Here is a 21,138-nt window from a genome sequence, read left to right as displayed (position 1 = left end):
GCTTAGGGGATTGGGTGCGGATTGTAAATATTACACGGGCTTATATGCAGTTTCTTAATTTGTAGGGTGCAATTGCACCCCAATACATGAATCTAAATCTGCCCCCGGCTAGCTATTGCTTCTATAGCCCCTTTATGGATACATAACTCACCTAGAAACAGGTAAAGGAATAAATAATTGCTCTGTGCTTCTATCTTCTACACTTATGACTTAGGTTAGTGAAGCTAGGTTAGAGTTGTTTTACTTAGCTACTTAACCTTATGCTAAATAATGCAAAAATTTCCCTTTATATAGCTCAAACATCTATCTATTTTAACTCTTATGAACTTGAGTTTTTGTTAGCAGGTGATGAATCTTGGAATTTGAATCCATTTGAGGCGACTCATTCAGTTTCAACCAAGGTAAAATCTTGAATGGACCAATTTTAGTACTGACATTTTCTGGAGTCTGGACAAGTGATTATATGGATACATGAAAACGATAATTTTTTTTTAACTAAGAAAAGCTTCCTTTTTGATAGATAATCACATATACCTTTTTCGAATTGGTGCTTACTTCATTACTAGTCTTCCAGGAAGAGAACACCAGAGGCTAAAAATGGTGATCAAGATGGAGGATGAGGACTACATGCGGTTCTTGAACAATCAATATGCACATGAGAATGAAATTATAGATACCATGACAAAGCCTTTATCCCAAAACACTGAAGATATAGATCCTGCTTATAAAACGTTTCTTGAACATTTAAGGGAAGATGGGAAATCATATGTTTTTGAAATGATAAATGGAGATAATGACCCGCCAACACTTATAAAATATGAAGGGGAGGATGATTTATCTGAAAACAATGAGGCTGCTACCAAAACAAGCTCAGGCAATATTCTGCTTGAGGGCAGAAATGATTCCGCAACCAAAAAAGGGCAGAAAAGAAGAAGACTTTGGCCCAAATCTGGTGAAGGTGTCAACAAACCATCTGAATCCTCCATGGTGGATGAGTCTTATCAGACATTTCTTAGTCACTTAAAGTGGGAAGGAGGTTCCATGGTACTTGAATTTGGTTCTCTTTCCATCACATATGATGGAGAAAGGGAATCAACAATTTCGTCAGATATTTTGGCACCTGAAAGTAATGTGAAGTCTGATGAGCTAAGTCTGGTACCATATAAAAGCCCTGAACCCGATATAACTGTAAGTCTTTAGCTTAGATGCATTTTGGTTATTCCCATATGCTTTAACTATGAATATTGTTTCCGGACATTACTTATCTCAATTATATTTATTTTTGGGTAATTTGCATATAACCCCCTCTCATCTATACATTCAGTTGCACTAACCCCCTTAACTCATTTACTAGCACTTAGCACATGAACTGCCATTTTTAGATAGACTAGTTTTTATGCACGTGCATTGCACGTGATTAAATATCATAATTATTCATTTTTAGTTTATTTTCTTACTAAAATTTGTTCTTTGATTTCGATTTTTTCTCAATTATGTCTCTAAAATTTAATATTGTAATTATTTATCTTCTTTAATATTTGTTTGAGTGGGCTACATGAAAAACTAATATTTGTTTGAATGGGCTACACGAAAACAACGCGAGGCCAATTTGAATATTCATGTTATTTAAATCGACATGAAAGGATGCTTCACCTAAGGAAGTATAATGCTGTAAAAGTAGAAAATATTTTAAAAAATAGCATAATAGCAAGAGAAATAATTAAAGCCAATGAGCCTAGACAATTGATGAGAAGTGGCTACATGGCACAAAAGAGAATATGAATTTTATTCATAATCATTGATAGACTTCATTGAAAATCATAAGCTAAATATTAATGCTAACTCTAATATAATTTTATATGATATAAAAGCATCCACAGAATAAGTATATAAATATATACTTATTTTAGCATTGATAAATTCTAGGAAGGTCGAGATTTAGATCGTCAACTTTTTGGCATTATTGTTCTAACTATCTAGATTACAATTAGACTACTAAATCTGCAAGTGGCAAATAACTAAAATGTTTTTAAGAAAAAAAACAAGGTTGTTCTTTCATTTATTTGACACTACAATATTCTTTCCTAACATAGAATTTGAATTCATAGAACATATCATTATGTAATACTTCCCGATATATGTAAACGGAAAAAAGGAGCAACAAAATCACCGACAATACTCGAGGAACAAACCGAGCAGAATAGAATCTTTACAGAAAACTTCCGTAAGTAATAGCAACAAATAAGCACTAAAACATATCTAAAAAGATCCTTTTTCTTCATAATTTACTTTAAATATTTTCAACAGTTTCTGCGGCTGTGCTTAGCACAAATAAAACCATAGAACTAAAGAATCAACAAATCCCTAAATTCATATAAAAATAGAGGTCCATTAAAAGTTTTCTACAACAGACTTCATGCCTCTTATCAATTTTCTTGTTGAGTCGAGACTTTTCGAGTACGAAGAAAGACATGGAACAACTTCATTTAGGATTAGAGTGCAAGTATCATGCTCAAAGTCATGACAACATAATCTGCTTGAATAGTCCCGTAATTGCGATACTCGAACGGAATCTTGTCATTAGCGATACTGATAACTTTAGGTAATTATGGTGAACCTAAGCAGTTCTCTTGGCAATTTTTGGTACAAACGCTCAACATCTCAATCCAATTCTTGTTATCCTTGAGCAAACATACCTTCACTCGAGGTTTTTTATATGTAACAAGTGCAACGCAAACATGCCCTCTTAGCTCATGTATAGTTATACAACAATCTCTTCTAAGTGGGTGTATGAGCGATCGATGTAACTTCAAACTTCTCATGTTTGATATCGAACCTAAGGACAGTCATGCAATAGCCTTCATTTTCTTCTAGATAATTTGAATATCATGATTATTTAAATTGATAAAAATAGAGTTAAAAAAATAATTTTTTTTGTGGGATTGATCATCAACTCAATAATCTCTCAAATAAAATATTTTTTTAACCCAGACTGTGACCACGTGATCTACTATTTTTGAGTTATAAACACATTAATCTAGTACATATTTTTTTAACCCAGACTGTGACCACGTGATCTACTATTTTTGAGTTATAAACACATTAATCTAGTACAACATCTCTATTTATTAGTATCTCCACGTGATCTACTATTTTTGAGTTATAAACACATTAATCTAGTACAACATCTCTATTTATTAGTATCTTAAAGTCTTTAAAAAATGGGTGATCATTTAATTCGCAAAGGAATTTTGCATATGAATTTACTTGTAATATGTCCATTAAATTTTTAGTTATTAGTTAACTTTACATTGAGTTTGCTACTTGTAATACTGTTGGCAATGTCATTACCTTTTCTCTTTAAAGATTTCACTGGAATATGTCGAATGTTATTGTAAAGACTCATCGATAACAATATGTGAAATTTTGTCGTTTAAGACTCATCGATAATAATATAATTTAAATAAAGCAGATACAAGCTTTCGTAAATATATTAAAAAAATGAACTGTATAAGCAGCTGTAGGAGAACTTGATAAAAAAAAGACTTAAAAAAGACAAGTGAAAAATAAATGAATTTAAAATGAGGAAATGAGACTGGATGTGGATATGATTGTATCATACGTATTTGTACTTAAGGAGGTATTTCATATACATTGGTACTAAATAATAAGTGGCTTAAGTCGATGTTTTCATGCTCAAAACGTTTTATAAGATCCCATAAGCAAAATAATATGGTAATAAGATCTGAAACACTTTGTGAACTGTCTTTTGTCCTTCACAGATTACATCAAATCCTACCATGCATATTTTGGCATTTAGGGGACCGATGAACAAAGACATACAGTTTTTAAGAAAAAAATTAGCTTATGAGATATTAAAGAGAAGGAACATATCGAGAATGAAATCCTATCATAACAGAGATGCTACTACGAAAATCTCTACCTCTTCCTAAATATAAAGATCATCGGGACTCGAGAGTCTCCATTCCGCTTTTAAAATATGTTGAGTTTAGGACATTTATGGCATTGACAGACTAATGTGTGTAGTTTGAACTGTAAGTCATAAATTACAACATCAAAATTGAATAATCCTAATACTAATCAAATAAATAAAATAATATTTTGCTGATTCATTTTCAAATATGGGCTTGGTAATTTAGTGATTTTAATGTGTTATGACAAATCCCCTGATAAGCAAATATCAATCACACAAAAAGCAAAGAAAATATAAATAAGATAATACACACAGGTAGTTCATGGTTCAAATCACTAATTCCAAATCACACTACAAGAAATCTAATATAATCTCTCTCAAGTGAAGAGGAAGCAAAGAGCCAATACAAATATCAACAGCCAAATAATTTAATTATCTTGTGGTTCCAAATATAGAGAGGAGTGAGCTCTGTTCCAAATTACTGCAGTTTCCTCAAATTTCTATCCCAGACCATGATATATATAGCTACACATTTTTGTTTTTCAGACTTTGCATAAAGTAAGAATATTAATTCTATAACAAATTGGATTATAATCAAATAAGCTAGGCAAAGAAACTTATTGAGATCATTTGAATTTCCTTATCAACATTAGCTAACAGCCAATAGAAACGAAACCACAAATTTTATTAATAAAGATATAATTATTAATTAAGATTAGATTACAATGTAACATCCAAAAAGTATCAAGGGTAATAGGATATTTAAAATTTGTATTAGATAATTAGGATATATTATGATTAAGATATAATATTCAAAAGAGTTAATGGTAATATTGACCATGAAAAGTTTTTCCGAACTCATAATTTTAAAGAGGGCATGATAATGGAACAATCATAATAATCTCTGAATAGAATGGGAAATGACATAACATGAGCGATATTAGTCTAACTCTACTAATTTACTTTAATGTTCTTAGTACCCAAGTTATTTTCTTTTGGTTGGATGAATATGTAGATGACACATTCCTGTCATTCTTAATTACTATAGTTAAAGATTTTTGTTATAGCCAAAAAGTTGTCATGGATCAATATGCATAACTTTATAGCGTATTCTGCTATAGTTGTTACAGAAGAGACAATGTTCAACAACCTAAAACCCTCATCTATAAGTATCTCAAAGAACTGATGGTGATACTAATGTCTAAGACGAGCGAGAATGTGCAATTGAAGAGTAGGTAGTCACATTATCATCCTGCGGGTAAAGAAATCCATAATAAAATTTAATTTTTGTATGTGTTAAGATTAAAAAAGAAATGCTTATTTTTATATATACCTTTTAAACCATGCATATTTGAAAAAATTTCCCCAAATCTTAGTATTGACAAAATTGTCCCTAATCATCAATTGTAGAAGAAAAACATATCCCTACCCCTCTCCACAAACCAATTCATATTAAATCCTAGCTAGTTTTTCATTTCAGCTCTAAAATCCTGAATTCACTAATCTCCACATCAATGAAAATTTTGCTCTTTTAGTTGGCTTCAAAGGTAAAGATCTGACAAATATCAAAATTGATAGCCTTTTCATTTACATTTCATAAAGACATCAAACACCAAGCATTGTGTCATTACTATACCTTATTACTTAATGATAACTTAAAACATTATATTCATAGCAAATTATTGTCAATCTTTAATTTTAGTCTTACAGCTCCAGATTCCAAATACAATTTAAAAAATGAATATTTAAACATAAACTATGGCATATAAGCAAAAAAAAGAAATGTCAAATCAATACACAATCAATAAAAAATTCTGTAAAAGCTTTATAGAAATTATAAACCCACATCTTAGATTGAATATCTAAACATAAACTCTAAGAAAATCCTAAACCAACAAACCCCATCACAAATCTTTCAAGAATAGTACGCCCAAAACAAATCAAGATCTAAGAAGTAAAAAAGAAATTGAGAAGGAAAGCATACATTCATTGTAGGACTGACAACCAAAAATTCGAACCCTAGGAGAAAAAACAACCGCCGCAAAGAAGTGGAGAAAGCTCTTTCGATTCCATAAAAGGAGATTGCTCTTTTTAGAGGTGGCGGGGGAGAATTATTTATCTAAAATTGAGGTATTCAATAATTTGTAAAGATAGTTGTGGGTAAATATTAGTGTATAGATTAGGATGAGAACGTAATTAAATTTCTTAATTCCAATATAATCTAAATACAATTTGTTTCCTTATCTTTATACTATGTATATCTACTAAGAATTTATTAATTTCCTAGGCTAATGATAGATTAGTATTAAAAATTCAAATTTGATTAGTGATAGGATAGTTCAAACTTTATAGGCTAGGCTAATGATAGATTAGTATTAAAAATTCAAATTTGATTAGTGATAGGATAGTTCAAACTTTATAGGTGTATTTTTGTCTACCAAAAGATTTTCCCGAACTCGTGTTTTTAAAGGTAGTATGACTAGTTCTTATGCACGTGCAATGCACGTAGTTAAATATCAAAATTATTTTATTTTTTTGTTTATTTTCTTGCTATAAGATAAGTTAGATTCATCTTGGGTTAATCTTTAAACATGGATTATTACATTTGCCATAAATTTTATTTACATATTTTTTTAAAATTTTATGAAATAGATTTGCATGTAAAACTGGGATAAATATACTTTTATATACTTGCATACACAACATTATTTTTTTAAATTTGTAATTTTGTATATATCAAACTATGTAACATATTTGTTTATCAGATCAAAGCGTCGATCTCCAATTTGTTTATCTTAGTCATTAAATGTAGTGTTAAGTTTGAAAAAATACAATAATGTATTGTTGATGTGTTAATAAAATATAACCAAATACTTAATATTAAGATGGTTTGTATAAGCTTAACACAGTGTACGTACTTTTCACAAGACTACAAACATCTTAATTATTGATAGACTTAAAATAAAAAAATAAATACTAAATATTACTGGTGACTCTAGTATAATTTTATATGACAAAATTATTCACATAAGCATATTAAAAATATTGTATCAAAATCCCTTCTGAAGATTCGTAATTTTACTCAAAAAATTAAGTTCTATTATAAAATATTCAAAAAATATTATCCTTTGTTCCTTCTTTTTTCATATTTAATTGAGCTGAAATCAATCATTCTCCATCTTTATCTTTTTCTTGGGTAATTCTACAATAGTGTCTTCATCATCTATATCAATTATGAATTTATGATATCATGTTGATATATAATAAAGAGCAAAAGATAAAACAAGAGTCAAGAAATATACTAGGATATACTTAGATCAATCAAGTTATATTATTACTCATAATTGATATGTATCAGAGACAAAATATGTTGACAATCTTAAACTATAAAACAAACTATATGAGCCCTCTAATAGAACTTTTTAATGCAAACAACCCTTAAGATTAATTTTGAAAACCTCTTGGGGTCAAGAATAAACAACTAACAAGTTTGTAATGGAAGCTAGGAGAATGCAGTACATTCTTAAGAATTATTAATCTTTACTTAATTTGTTTATAATGACAGGATCTTATTATTAACTAACTATAAGGCCTAATACATTATTTTTTTATTGGACGTTCAATGCAAGCAGAGGACCCAGGTGAATCATCATCACAATAAATTTTATATAATTTAAGTACAAAGAAAAAAAGGAGAATTGATCAATGATGTAGTTGGTGAGGGGGAAACTCTAACAGCTTAATTTGGGTATGTGAATATATTATAGATGGAGATGGAGAAGTGTGGTTTTGAAAACAGTGAGTGTGTGGGGTAATTGGTATGGTTTTTGTTTGTGTGATTTTCTTCATTCATTTTCAAGATATATGTAGTCCTGTGGATATATATAGCTATAGCGTTGCTATTCTTTTTTGGCTTTGTTGAAGAGTTTGGGTAAAAAAATAAATTATCTAATTCGGTTAAAGTAGGATCATATAAGTTAAGCCCATGCATGAAATTTTTTTAACCAACACTAATATGTAAGTATTACAATTGACATTAAGATCTAAAATACATGTGAGATTCTCTTTGACTTTTATACAAATAGTATCTTTTAATTTAAATAATAAAAGTATAATTAAACTTTGTGATCTAAAAAAAATCAAATATACAATATAATTAATTGTTTTAAAATAATGTGATCTAATCTAATAAGAAGAAAATAGATTAAAGTGATTTAAAAATTACTACAATTTCATAATTCATAATTTTTAAACAATCTAATCTAATAAGAAAAAAATAACAAAGGCACATACACGTTGAAGGAGATGAAAGTGTTATAAAAATTGTTGTAATTTCTGCTAGATCAAACATACGATATAATTAATTTCTTTAAAATAATCTAGTCTAATCTAATAAAAAGAAAATAGATAAAAGTGTTGTGAAAATTATTGTTATTTCTTAATATGAAAAAAGATTAAATACACAATATAATTAATTACTTTAAAATAATCCAATCAATCTAATAAGAAGAAAATAACAAAGGTACATATCTATAGAATGAGATGAAAGTGTTATGAAAATTATTGTAGTTATTATAATTTCTTGGCTTATATATATTGGCATGTGTTGTTGCATGTGAGAGAATAACAATTGTAAATAGAATTCTATTTAATAATAACAGTATAATTAAACTTTGAAACTCATTATGCACTAACGTGAACTACTTGAAGTTTAATCGGTGAGAGATCGCCATGTTGTGTCCTCAGATCGCAGCTATTTATTTTATTTTTATTTTTATAATTTTGAGAACGACTCTTGTCTCTTTAATTTGTTTGTTGGATTTTGTAAATATCCCATCCATATTATGTACATTTATAGATCTGTGATGTTTCTAGATTCAACCTTTGGGGTAGACATTTTTTGTCTCGTTGATTTGTTTGGTTTTTGCATATACGCCATTCATTTTGTATACATTTGTAAAGTTGGCATTTAATAATTTCATTCATGTTTACATTTCAATTTAAACTGTATCCCTATCTTCATACTATGTATATCCAATAAGAATTCATCAATTTATCAACTTGCTCTTACTTAATGGATTAGTATTTGAATTATTTCAAGGGTATTTTTGTCTACCGAAAGATTTTCCAGAACTCGTGCTTTTAAAAGGAGTATGATAAATTACAAGTAATACCTCTCTTAAGAATTGAGGGGAGGTAAGTTCTGGTAAATGAGCTGAGGGGGGATTAGTGCAACTGAAGGTATAGACAAGGGGGTTATGGGCAATTTACTCTTTATTTTTATGAAAATAATTGAACTGATCCCTTTTGCTATAAAATTACTAAAATGTTAAGCATCCCGCAAATTGGAAATATCAGGTGTGTGAGGATGGTAACATGGCATCCCTTCAGCAGTGTGAGTTATATAAGACAGAGCTAATGGCCATTCTGGATAAGCCATATGATCAGGATGAATATGAAGAGCTATTGGAAGAAGCAAAAGAGCGCAAACCACTTAGCAAACAGAAGCACCTGCGTAGCATGTCGATATCTTATGAGACGAAGGAAGTGGGCCAGTCATATCTCGATCATTTTCCTGGTAATTGAGATTGATATTCTTAGTCGATATGAACTTATCCATCTTAATATGCTCTATTTAGAGATGATGTGTTTTGCATTTCCTTTGTTATAACAATGCAAGCGTTAGTTTGGTAACTTCCTTACCTGGATCTAATCCGGGTTGCAACTTGGGCCTGATTTTGGCCATTAGTCATGTCAGATCCAATCCGAGGGGGTACCGGTCTCTCCTTTAATCCTTTCTTAACTTTACATGATTTCATATTTTGTTATCTGCAGAAAATTTGACTTTTTTGCTTCATCATGGTTTATGTTATTATCACATGTAGCATAAATCCATGTTGTTGTTATTTTAATGGTCAAAAGATCACTTCATCCAAATAATTCAAAATACAATAACAGCCAACACAATTGAGACATTCCCTCCTAATTCCTTTTTATTTCGTCTGTAAGAACTTTATGTAATAAATTAATGTTATTATAATACATATTGTGGAAAATAAGCTTACATTCTTGCTACAGTCGTACATGCCCTTGCATGCTGGTTTCAGTACCAACTAGACTGTGTAGAACCGGTAGTCTTTTGTTGTAATGTTTTTTCCCTTTTAGTTGCTAGATTATCATTTAAATTAAATGCAAAGAGAGTATCCTTCCTTTCCAAGTTGATCCACAAGGATTTAGAGAGTTGATGAGGCTAATTACTGCATCCCACCCACTTAGTGGCAAACGCATTACAACACAATGTTAACTGTATAAATTTACGAAGAAATCATGCAAAAAACAGTCTTACTAAATTAGATTTCCTCCATTATAAGACAAATTGACAAAACAAAAGTAAGAAAGGTGTCTTCATAATTTAGTATAAGTTCCATCTACTTCGAACTTTCAAAATCTATGTTGCAGGAGACACTAAAGCAGTGTTCTGTTGAAACATTACACTTATTTAGTTTCTTTGCCGTGTCAAATGCATTAGAATTTTGCCCTGATGATGAGTTATTTTTGTCGTTCCTGCTTCAGTATCAATATTCTTAGTTGGAAAGCTTGCATCAAGACTCAGTCATCCCATGACATTCAAAGTATATGCTTATGAATCTGTAGACATGAACTTCGTCAAGTCCTTTTCTTGAACAAATCCAAAAATAATTCTTCAAGCAAAATATGAAATGAACTACAGAACCAATTGCTGATTGGTGAAGCAAAAAAAAATTGATTCCAGAAAAGATTAGGTACCCTTCATCCATCCTTCATCTGGTGGTTAAAACACAATCCCCTGTAACTCTTTTGCCAATCTCAATGGCGTTAGTGTTGCTCCAATTTATGCCGAATTAGAGAGTAGTGTCTCTCACTACCATCTTCTGTATCTTTAGTGAAGTGAGCTCCTTCAAAAAGCTTCTTTTTACCGCCACAGTTCATTTGTCACCCATCCAATTTACCCAGCTTCCTTCCAATTGTCCCTCACAGAGTTGCGTAATTCATTGGACCCCGCACGAAATGCCGTACATGTCATGTGAACCAATTCCAAGTACATTTACGAACAAATTCCCCTCTAATACACGAATTGGTTCACCAATATAGGCGTCCCGCTCACAAGTATGTGGGGGCACAAAGTCCCTTTAAGTGTACATGCGCGTAAGATGCAATATGATGTGCTCAATCAAGTGAAGGGAAGCGCACAATAGAATATATGAGTCAATGACTTTACTATAACTAAATAAATATGTTAATAAAACATGAAACAGAACCATCACCCCAACACAAAATATGTGAAATGAAAAAAAAACCAAACTCTAAACAAACAAACAAACAAACAAACAAACAAAAAACGAAAAGAAAAAGAAAGAAAGAAAAAGAAAATCATTAAAATTGCATAAAACAGTCTCAGAAAAGAGAATGAACTCTATACAAAAGAAGTATTTTAGTAGTTATTATGTAAAATATTGAAATACACGATTAGTTTTGTAGTTTCTAATTTTCTACCATACACTTTGGAAAATGACAAGTGCACCCAAAAAAGAAAATTTACAATGTACTTTGTACAGGACTTGTGTACTGAAGCAAGCTACTGCCTGTTGAATCCAAATTTTCTAAGGCCTCGTTTGGTACGCGGGAATGGGGTGAAATGGTATGGTCATTCTCACTTCTCATTCCTTCCTACCTAACACACCCTCTTTTTTAAAGTTGGAATGCCCATTCTCACTTCTCATCAATTCCCACTTTATGTGGGAATGGACATTCTCACTTAAATAGGAATCAATAAAATATACAATTTTAAAATACATCCATTCCCACTTCATTTTATAAATTACACCCAAACGTGAGAATGAGAATGACTATTCCATTCTCACATTAATTCCATTCCATTCCTTCTTCCATTCCATTCTCGTTTGAGTCCATTCCCGCGTACCAAACGAGGCCTAAGTGGTAAATTGTGTATCCAAATTTTTACTACGACCCTCCTACTGTGTTACTATGGTCCCTCATCTCCAAAACGACCTGGTTATTTTTCCATTTATGTTAACTTCATTGCATAGTTGCTGCATAACATTTTCTAACACAAAACCACTTTCACTCACGTTCATGGTTCACCTGCCTCTTGTGACTTTCTACCAGCTTGCCACTTTTTGGCACTAGAATTTGATGCAGAAGTGACTCTTGATAGGACATAGTCAGAATCTATTTAAGTTCATAAGCAAGGTATCGCCTACTGTGTAACTATGGTCCCTTGTCTCCGTAACAACCTGGTTATTTTTCCATTTATGTTAACTTCATTGCATAATTGCTGCATAACATTTTCTAACACAAAACCACTATCACTCACGTTCATGGTTCACCTGCCTCTAGTGACTTTCTACCGGCTTGCCTCTTTTTGGCACTATTCATGGTTCACCTGCCTCTAGTGACTTTCTACCGGCTTGCCTCTTTTTGGCACTAGAATTTGATGCGGAAGTGACTCTTGATAGGACACAGTCAGAATCTATATAAGTTCATAAGCAAGGTATGCATGGTGCATTCTTCCTAAATTACTCCACAATTCCTTTATAGGCAAAGCTGATTGTTGCTTAAGTGTGGGGAGCTTACTGACCTTCGTCTTTTCATTTTAAGTGTGTGGAACTTACTGGTCTTCGTCTTTTCATTTAAACCTCACTTCATCTCCTGTGTATTAAAATTATTGAGGTTTAGTTGGCCTTGCATCCCTCATTGAAGATAACTAGCTTCTTCTGTACCCTCATCCTTATGAGATAACATATGCAGGTAGTGTATCCAATAAATGTCTCTGCTTTGACTTGCACATTGCTATCATACTTACCACATCAGTGACAACCTATCTTCCTCATCATTCTGCTAGCAAAACCGAAATTCTTTTGCTTCTGCTCTTTTTTTAACAAAGAATTCCAAATTCTTGTTATCCTGCTTCCCAAAAATTTCCACTTCCGCATATCACTAAACCACATAACTGCAAAAGGAAAAGGAAATTTACTGGCAGACTTACATGTCTGTATGCTTTCATCCAACCCAATTTCTCTCTCTCTCTCTCTCTCTCTCTCTCTCTCTCAAATTATCAGGTCCAACACATTATGGCAACTCAAAACCAAAACTTACCAAACCAAGTAAAATGATACCACACCAATCCCACTCTCCTGAAGATACCTCCTTTCTTTTACCCACAATAACGTCTCTTTGGCATTGAACTAATTAGGTCACCATTCCTTTATTCCAGCTTGGATAGTATCCTCCATTGTGTCCCGTATCCCTTGAGGTTGCTAGTAAAGCTTTTTTCATCAGAACCAATCTTGATGCTGTTGCTGCACTACACACTTTTTAGGAAATATCATCAAGCATTACTTTTTAGGAAATTTGCAGAAACATGTCCTTTTACCGGTGTATACTCCAAAATGGAGAAGCATTTAAGGAATTTGAAGGATTTGAGCAGGGCATGAGTATGACATCTGTTATGAAACAAGGTGTATTGCTTGCACAGATCCATGTTCTCTTTCCGCATTCAAATCCTCAAGGTTGATGCGTTCAAATCCTCAAGGTTGACTTACATTCTATATCTTTTTTTTGTTCACATGATAATCTTAGCGTTGATGTCTTCCTCAACGAGAATTCATGCATCATTGTATTCATATGATAATCTTAGCTTCGCGTGAGCTTCCAAGAGAGCTCTTGCTTTCTAGCTCCCGTGGAGCTTTCTCTTTAGCTCCTCTAGAGGTTTCTTTAGCCCCTTTTGCAGCTTCATCTTTAGCTCTTGAGCTTAGCTCTTCTTGAGCTTTTGGAGTTTTAACTCCTCGCTTCTCCGACAAAGCTTTGGTTCTGAGTCTTTCAACTTCTCTGTAGAAGCTTTGACACCAAGTTTGCCACTCAAAACTTGGTATTCGTCGGCCTAGTATCTGTCAACAGGTTAGCATCCCACCTTGAAGACACCTAGCTCCCATCGGAGCTTCCTTCAAAACAACTCTAACAATAGTTTCTACAAAAGATTGATCGTGCATTCAACGAAGCAAGGATGGAGACTCCTAAAAGTCCCTCTTAAAAAAAATTCTAGAGAGATTTTTCTAAGATTGGCCCGCATGTCAAGTGCTACAAATGTCAAGGGTATGAGCATGTTTCTGCGAACTGTCCGACCCGTCACAAGGTTGCTATCATCGATGATCAATATGAATATGAACCAGAACTTGATATCAACGAGTTTGTCCATCGCGTTGATGATGATACCGATGATTTCAAGGACGAAGCAGATGATACTGTCTTAGGTTGCCTTAGAAAAATCGAGGTTCCCACCATATCAGTTGTTAGATGCGCCATCTCCCAACCCAAGATTGTTGATGATTGGAGGCGTACTTCCATCTTCCACACGTTCACAAAAATTGGCGATAAAAATTGCAAAGTGATTGTGGATAGTGGAAGCTGTATCAATGCGGTCTCATTAGCTGTGATAGCCAAGATTAGTCTTAAGGCCGTACCTCATCCTAATCCATACAAGATATCATGGATTAACGACACCGCACTTAATGTCCAAGAGAGATGTTTAGTCCCTCTTCAATTTGCCATTTACAAGGACAAGGTTTGGTGCGATGTTCTGAAGATGGATGTGGGTCAAATTATTCTTGGAAGACCTTGGCTGTTTGATAACGACGTTCACATCTTCGGGCGATCAAACATGCTATTATTCGAGCATGACAGGAAGAATGTCAAGATCCTTCCGGTTCAACCGAAAGGTAGTGACAAGAAGCCCGATCCAGACAAGTCTTCCCGAGGCGTTAATCTGATTGGAGCCAAAAAGATCGATCGTGAGCTAGCCAATGGAACCCCTATTTTTGCCCTCTCTGCTAGAGAAGCTCCTAAGGATATTCCTGACGTGGTCCCTCCAAAAGTCGCTCTTGTGTTGGAAGAATTCTCTGACGTCTTCCCTGAGGACCTCCCGGACCAACTACCCCCGATGCGTGATATCCAATACGCAATTGATTTAGTCCAGGGAGCAACCCTTCCTAATTTGCCTCACTATTGGATGAACCCCAATGAACATGCAGAGCTGAAGAGGCAAGTTGATGAGCTATTGAAGAAAGGTTTTGTGAAAGAAAGCATGAGTCCTTGTGCGGTCCCCGCATTACTAACACCAAGAAAGATGGAACATGACGTATGCGTTTGGACAACCGTGCAATTAACAAGATCACGGTAAAGTATCGTTTCGCCATTCCCCGGTTGGATGACATGCTTGATCTAATGTCTGGAGCCACTATATTTTCTAAGATTGATCTTAAGAGTGGTTACCACCAGATTCGCATCCGTCCCGGTGACGAATGGAAGATCATTTTCAAGACGAAAGACGGATTGTACGAATGGATGGTCATGCCCTTTGGTTTGACTAATGTTCCGAGTACTTTTATGAGAGTGATGACTCAAGTACTCCGTACCTTCACTGGTTCTTAGTGGTACGCTTTGATTTACTTATTTACAGTAAAGAGGGTTATTGGTTGGGATATTTTGGGGGATAATATGATAATTTTGGGGATTCTATTTCATAGTGTTATTCATTGGGACAATGGAACAAGGATAATACATTTTTTGTGTTATTGGTTTTTTAGAACACTAGTGAGACAATTACACCACTTGGGATAAAATTACCCTATTCATATATAAAAATTTTATCCCAATAGTAAAAATTTACCCAATCCTCCATATTGGAACAATGTTGTTCCACTTTGAAGGTAATTGGGATAATTTTAAAATATTTTTGTATTACTTAACTAATACATACAATTATATTATAAATATATGACATGATATATAAAATATAACATATATTAATATTTTAATGACATAATTTAATAACATATATTATTATTTTAATAACATGTATATAATATTTTAATAACATATATTATTATATAATATATTTTTATATAATTAATTTATAAAATATTATTATAGTTATTATATATATGACATACTATTATAATATAATATAATAATTACTAATATTAGTAAAATATTATGATATAATATAATATAATACTATAGTTTGAAATAATATAATATATTAACAAATAAAATATTGTATTATATTACATATTATATTATTAAAAATATTATATTAAATATATTGATATTATATTATATTAATTATTATATATAGTATAACATGCTAATATAATATAATATAATAATTAATAATAGTAATTTGTAAGTATAGTATAATATATTATATTTTAATATAAAGTAAAATAATAATTTACTAAATAATAGACTAAACCAATTGGATAAGTTAATTTATAAGTAATTAATAGATAAAATTATATTTTAATAAGGTGCCACGTCATCAATTATCCCAAATAAATTGTCAAATCAAAGGCTCAAATTATCCCATTATCTCACTTTATCCCACTTTACTCCACTCAAAATATCTCAATGGGGTAAAATTATTCCATTGGAATAATTTTTTCACTTGGCCCTAATTTGTCCCAACCAATAACCCCCTAACTCTCGTGAGCAACACGTAGACCATCTGCGTCAAGTATGTGCTGTGTTAAGAAAAGAGCAACACTATGCTAATCCTAAGAAATGTATTTTTCTTACACACCAAAACATTTTTCTAAAATTTGTGGTCTCTTCTGAAGGAGTATCCGCTGATCCTGAGAAAATCAGAGCTATCGAAGAACAGCCCGAGCTTAAGAACATTAGAGATGTTCGAAACTTACACGGACTTGGTTACTTTTTATCGTCGGTTTATAAAGGGTTTTAGTACCATCATGGCCCCTATCACCAATTGCTTGAAGAAAGACGAGTTTGAGTGGTCAAAAGCTGCTACCAAGGCATTCGTGGAGATCAAACAGAGGATGTCGCAAATACTTATTATGCGCCTACCCGATTTTTCTAAGGTCTTTGAAGTTGCGTGCGATGCCTCTGGTATTGGTATAGGTGGAGTCCTATCTCAAGAAGGACATCTGTTGTTTACTTTAGTGAGAAGCTGAATGACACTAGGCAGCGTTATTCCATCTATGATAAAGAATTCTATGCAGTGATACAATCTCTTCGACACTAGCGTCACTACCTGCTATCGCAAGAATTCGTTATATATTCTAACCACGTGGCCCTTCGATATATCCACTCCCAAAAGAAGCTGAGTGCCAGACATGGTCGTTGGGTTGAATTCCTACAAGACTATACGATTAAACATAAAGTAGGAGTAGAGAATAAGGCCGCCAACGCACTCAGTCGCCGTATGCACCTTCTTTCCATTATGAGTGCGGAAGTAATCGGCTTTGAGAAAGTCAAAGAGCAATATGAGTCGTGCTCTGATTTCAGCGAAGTTTACACTTTGCTGAATGATGGAGTGAACCATGTGATAGATGGCTTTCTCCTGAAGGATGGATATCTTTTCCATTTTAACAAGTTGTGTATTCCGAACACCTCTCTAAGAGAATTTTTGATTTGGGAACTACACGCTGGAGACATTACAGGACATTTTAGGAATAACAAGATTGTCGAGACAGTTGAATGTCGCTTCTATTGGCCAAGCATTAAACGTGACGTTGTTAGGCTAGTGGGTCGATGTCATACCTATCAACTATCTAAACAATGCAAACAAAATACTAGTCTGTACACTCTTCTTCCTGTCCCAAATTGTCCATGGCAGGACGTCAGTATGGACTTCGTGTTAGGACTTCCGAAGACGATTAGAAAACACGATTCTGTCTTTATTGTTGTGGACCGATTCTCCAAAATAGCCCACTTCATATCGTGCTCCAAAACTTTTGACGATTCTCATGTGGCCAAGCTGTACTTTAACGAAATTGTTAAACTGCATGGATTATCGAAAACAATTGTGTCTGATAGGGACGTTAAATTCACCAGTTATTTTTGGAAAACTCTTTGGTACAAAATGGGAACTAAACTTTAATTCTTTACGGTTTTTCATCCCCACACCGATGGTCAGACTAAGATAGTCAACAGGAGTTTAGGTAACCTTTTGAGATTGTTAGTTGGTGAGAATCTTAAGGATTGGGATCAACATCTGCCTACTGCTGAATTTGCTTATAATAATTCTGTAAATAGGTCTATAGATGTCAGTCCAGCTGAAGTCGTGTATGGTTACAAGTCTAGACAGCCTATATATCTTGTCCCCGTGTCTGCACATCATAGAGTATCTAAATCAGCATCTGCATTTGCATATCGCATTCATGACTTTGTATAAAGAAATTAGCAAAAAGATTAACGACAACAATGCCAACTATAAAATGCGTGCAAATCTAAAGAGGTTCAAAGAATTTAGTGTTGGGGATTATGTGATGGTCCGGATACGTTCGGAACGGTTTCCTCCGGGAACTGTCAAAAAGTTACATGTACGAAGTGCAAGGTCTTTCAAAATTCTCAAGAAAATTAATGATAATGCTTATGTTCTCAACCTTCCTGAAGGTTTTAATATTGGTTCGACTTTTAATATTGAGGATTTAGTAGAGTACAAAAACCCACATTTTAACCCTGACAACCCACTGGTTGATGAGCCTACCCTGAGCTTATTTTTGAGAGCTCCCCTTTACCTCCACTTCCCTAAATATCACCCCCATATACAACACATGTCATTGATAATATTATTGATGATAACATTGTTTCTCCTAGCGATGGTGGTATTCACAGGTACTTGGTGCGTTGGAAAGGTTGACTTGAGTCTGATGATACTTGGCTCAATCGAGGTGACTTACAGAGGCTGGATCCAGATCTTCTTAAGCAGTGTGGCAGTCGTCTTGATTTACACTCGACAAGGTCGAGTTCTCTCCCATATGGAGAGAATGATGAGGACATCCAGATACGTGCACGTGATTTTCGTCGTGTTTATCAGCGCAGGAGACGTCGCGTTTCAGCATTGTGGTTTTCATTTTTTAGTTAGTAGTTATTTCAGTAGTAGTTATTTCAATTGTAATAGTTAATTTTGAATTTCGAATTTTAGTTTGGATTTGGTAGCTAATCAGTTTTAGTACTGATTGATTGTGAAAGATTTTGAGTGATTTGGGGAATCTCCTAAAATCTTGTATTTTCTATTCTATTTAAGCGCAAATTGTAATCAGAACATTATTAAAGATTGAATTGAAAATTCGTGTTGACTGAAATTTTGGTGTGAACCATTGGTGTGAAATCCTAGCCAATTATCTACGTTTCTTTTTTTTTTCTCTCTCCTCATACACAGCCGTCACACTTTCTCCTCTCCACGTAAACGACTCAGCCTCCAAACCCATATCCTCTTCTGCTCCAATCAATAACGCTGCCCCATCTCTCTCCTTCTCCGCAACTACCAGGTCCAGCTCCTCCCCGATCCCTCACTCCAACCTGCGGCCTCCACTCCTCTCTGGGGCGCCCGCGCTTCCAAACCTACGGCCCGCCTATCTTCCTGCTACCTCCCAGTCGCCACTCCCTCTCCAAAAAACCGAGCCCACCATCTCCTTTCTCGCCGATTCATCCTCAACTCTCAAGCCCACAAGCCACGCTTCCACTAAAGCAACCGGCACCGCACTCCTCCTACAAAACCACCGCTCCCAAGCAAACGCCGCCGCCCGCCTTCCTCCACAAGCCACGAACCCATGTCCTTACCGTCGACAGCGCCCCCCCTTTTCCCTTGAACTTCTCCTCCCTGCCAACAGTCGTCATGTCCTTTCCCCTTCCAGATGTCCTCCTAGCCGAGCGCCGCCCACCAACTCCCTGTCCACCGCTACTCTCCCTTGTGTTCCTTTGATTGGAGCAACCAACACCAACATTGCAGGCTACTACATCCAATCGACGTCGCCACTTCCGTCGACGCTCAGTTTGTTGTCGTCGACGCTCAGTCCACCATCGTCACCGATCAGTTTGCCATCATCCAGTTCGACACCACCGCCCGCTTTCGTCGTCGCGTCGTCACTCAGTTCAGTTCAGTTCACCGTAGTCGCTCAGATTTGCTGCTACATCGTCATCCAGTTCGACGCCGTCACGCCGCCTCCAGAGGTCCCTCACGTCGAACCAGTTCAACCTGGCGAATGTTTAGTTTTCTTTCGACCCGGTATTTTCGGAACCACTATTGCGTGCATGTTACTATCAATATTAATATCAATTGTGATTGTGCTGTACTCTGTTTGATTTAGTGAGCGAGTGTTTCCGTTGCCAAGTATACCTGCAAATCTATATATTACGAGTTGAACTTTATTAAGAGAACAAATCATTACATTTATTATCTGAATAATTTACAAAGGTCTGAACGTAGTACATTCGTAATTTTTGCTTAAAACCATCTAGAACTTCACTTTATTCTCGAGCTTCCTGCCTAGATCGATCGCTGTTTTGGTGAAACATTATCGTCGCTGATCTTCATACCTGCATCGCATTGTTTCGCATCATAACCTCTTACTTAGAGAATATTATTGCAGTAACAGATGAAAAATCAAACGTATGGCACTAAAGGTTTGGTCATATGAGCGAGAAAAGGATGAAAACACTTCTTTCAAAAGGGAAGCTGTCAGATCTGAATAATGTAGATGTCGGCCTATGCGAGGATTGCATCTTTGACAAATAGAAAAAAGGCAGTTTTGTAAAGATTAGCAAGACACCCGAGGTAAAAAAGTTAGAGTTGGTTCATACTGACATATGGGGCCATCTCCAGTTCCATCTCTTGCAAGCTCACTGTACTATGTCACCTTCATTGATGATTCTACAAGAAATAAGAAGTCTTTGATACCTTCAGAAAATGAAAAGCCATGGTGGAAAATGAAACTGGTTTGAAGATAAAGCGGTTAAGGTCAGATAATGGAGGAGAGTACAAAGATAGTAGATTCAAAAAATTTTGCGCAAACAACGGGATCAAGATGTAAAAAATAGTTCCCATGATACCGTAACAGAATGGCGTAGCAGAACGCATGAATAGAACTTTGAATAAACGTGCCAGAAGCATGAGGATACATGTCGGCTTGCCTAAGTTTCTATAGGCTGAAGCTATTAATATCGCAACCTACCTAATCAACTGTGGGCCCTCAGTTCCTTTGGACGGTGGAATACCGGAAGAAGCTTGGAGTAGAAAAGAGGTAAACCTTTCGCATTTAAGAGTTTTTGGTTGTATCTCTTATGTACACACATAGATTCTGTTAAAAGAAATAAACTTGATGTTAAATCTAACAAATGTGTTT

At 34.4% G+C, this 21,138-nt stretch overlaps 1 protein-coding gene across 9 annotated transcripts in view; it reads left to right on the top strand.

Moving 5' to 3' along the window:
• The window catches only part of LOC109838067, a 40,687-nt gene that overhangs the window by 6,159 nt on the left and 13,390 nt on the right, over nt 1-21,138 (top strand). For 3 of the 9 annotated variants that reach the window (XM_020406528.1, XM_020406526.1, XM_020406525.1), the window contains 4 exons: nt 346-401; nt 567-1,188; nt 9,293-9,512; nt 18,611-19,095. In XM_020406528.1, coding sequence (XP_020262117.1) covers nt 598-1,188; nt 9,293-9,512; nt 18,611-18,918 — 1,119 coding nt within the window. In that variant the 5' untranslated portion in view covers nt 346-401; nt 567-597 and the 3' untranslated portion in view covers nt 18,919-19,095. Of the gene's footprint in view, nt 1-342; nt 402-566; nt 1,189-9,292; nt 9,513-18,610; nt 19,096-21,138 lie in introns of those variants that run through there. The other 6 variants (XM_020406527.1, XM_020406523.1, XM_020406522.1 and 3 more) reach the window with 4 other exon arrangements.

Source organism: Asparagus officinalis, chromosome 4 (assembly GCF_001876935.1).
Source record: "Asparagus officinalis chromosome 4, Aspof.V1, whole genome shotgun sequence".
NCBI classification, from domain to species: Eukaryota; Viridiplantae; Streptophyta; class Magnoliopsida; order Asparagales; family Asparagaceae; genus Asparagus; species Asparagus officinalis.
The sequence above is the reverse complement of the archived record's forward strand: the minus strand, read 5'-3'. Positions and strand labels throughout refer to the sequence as shown.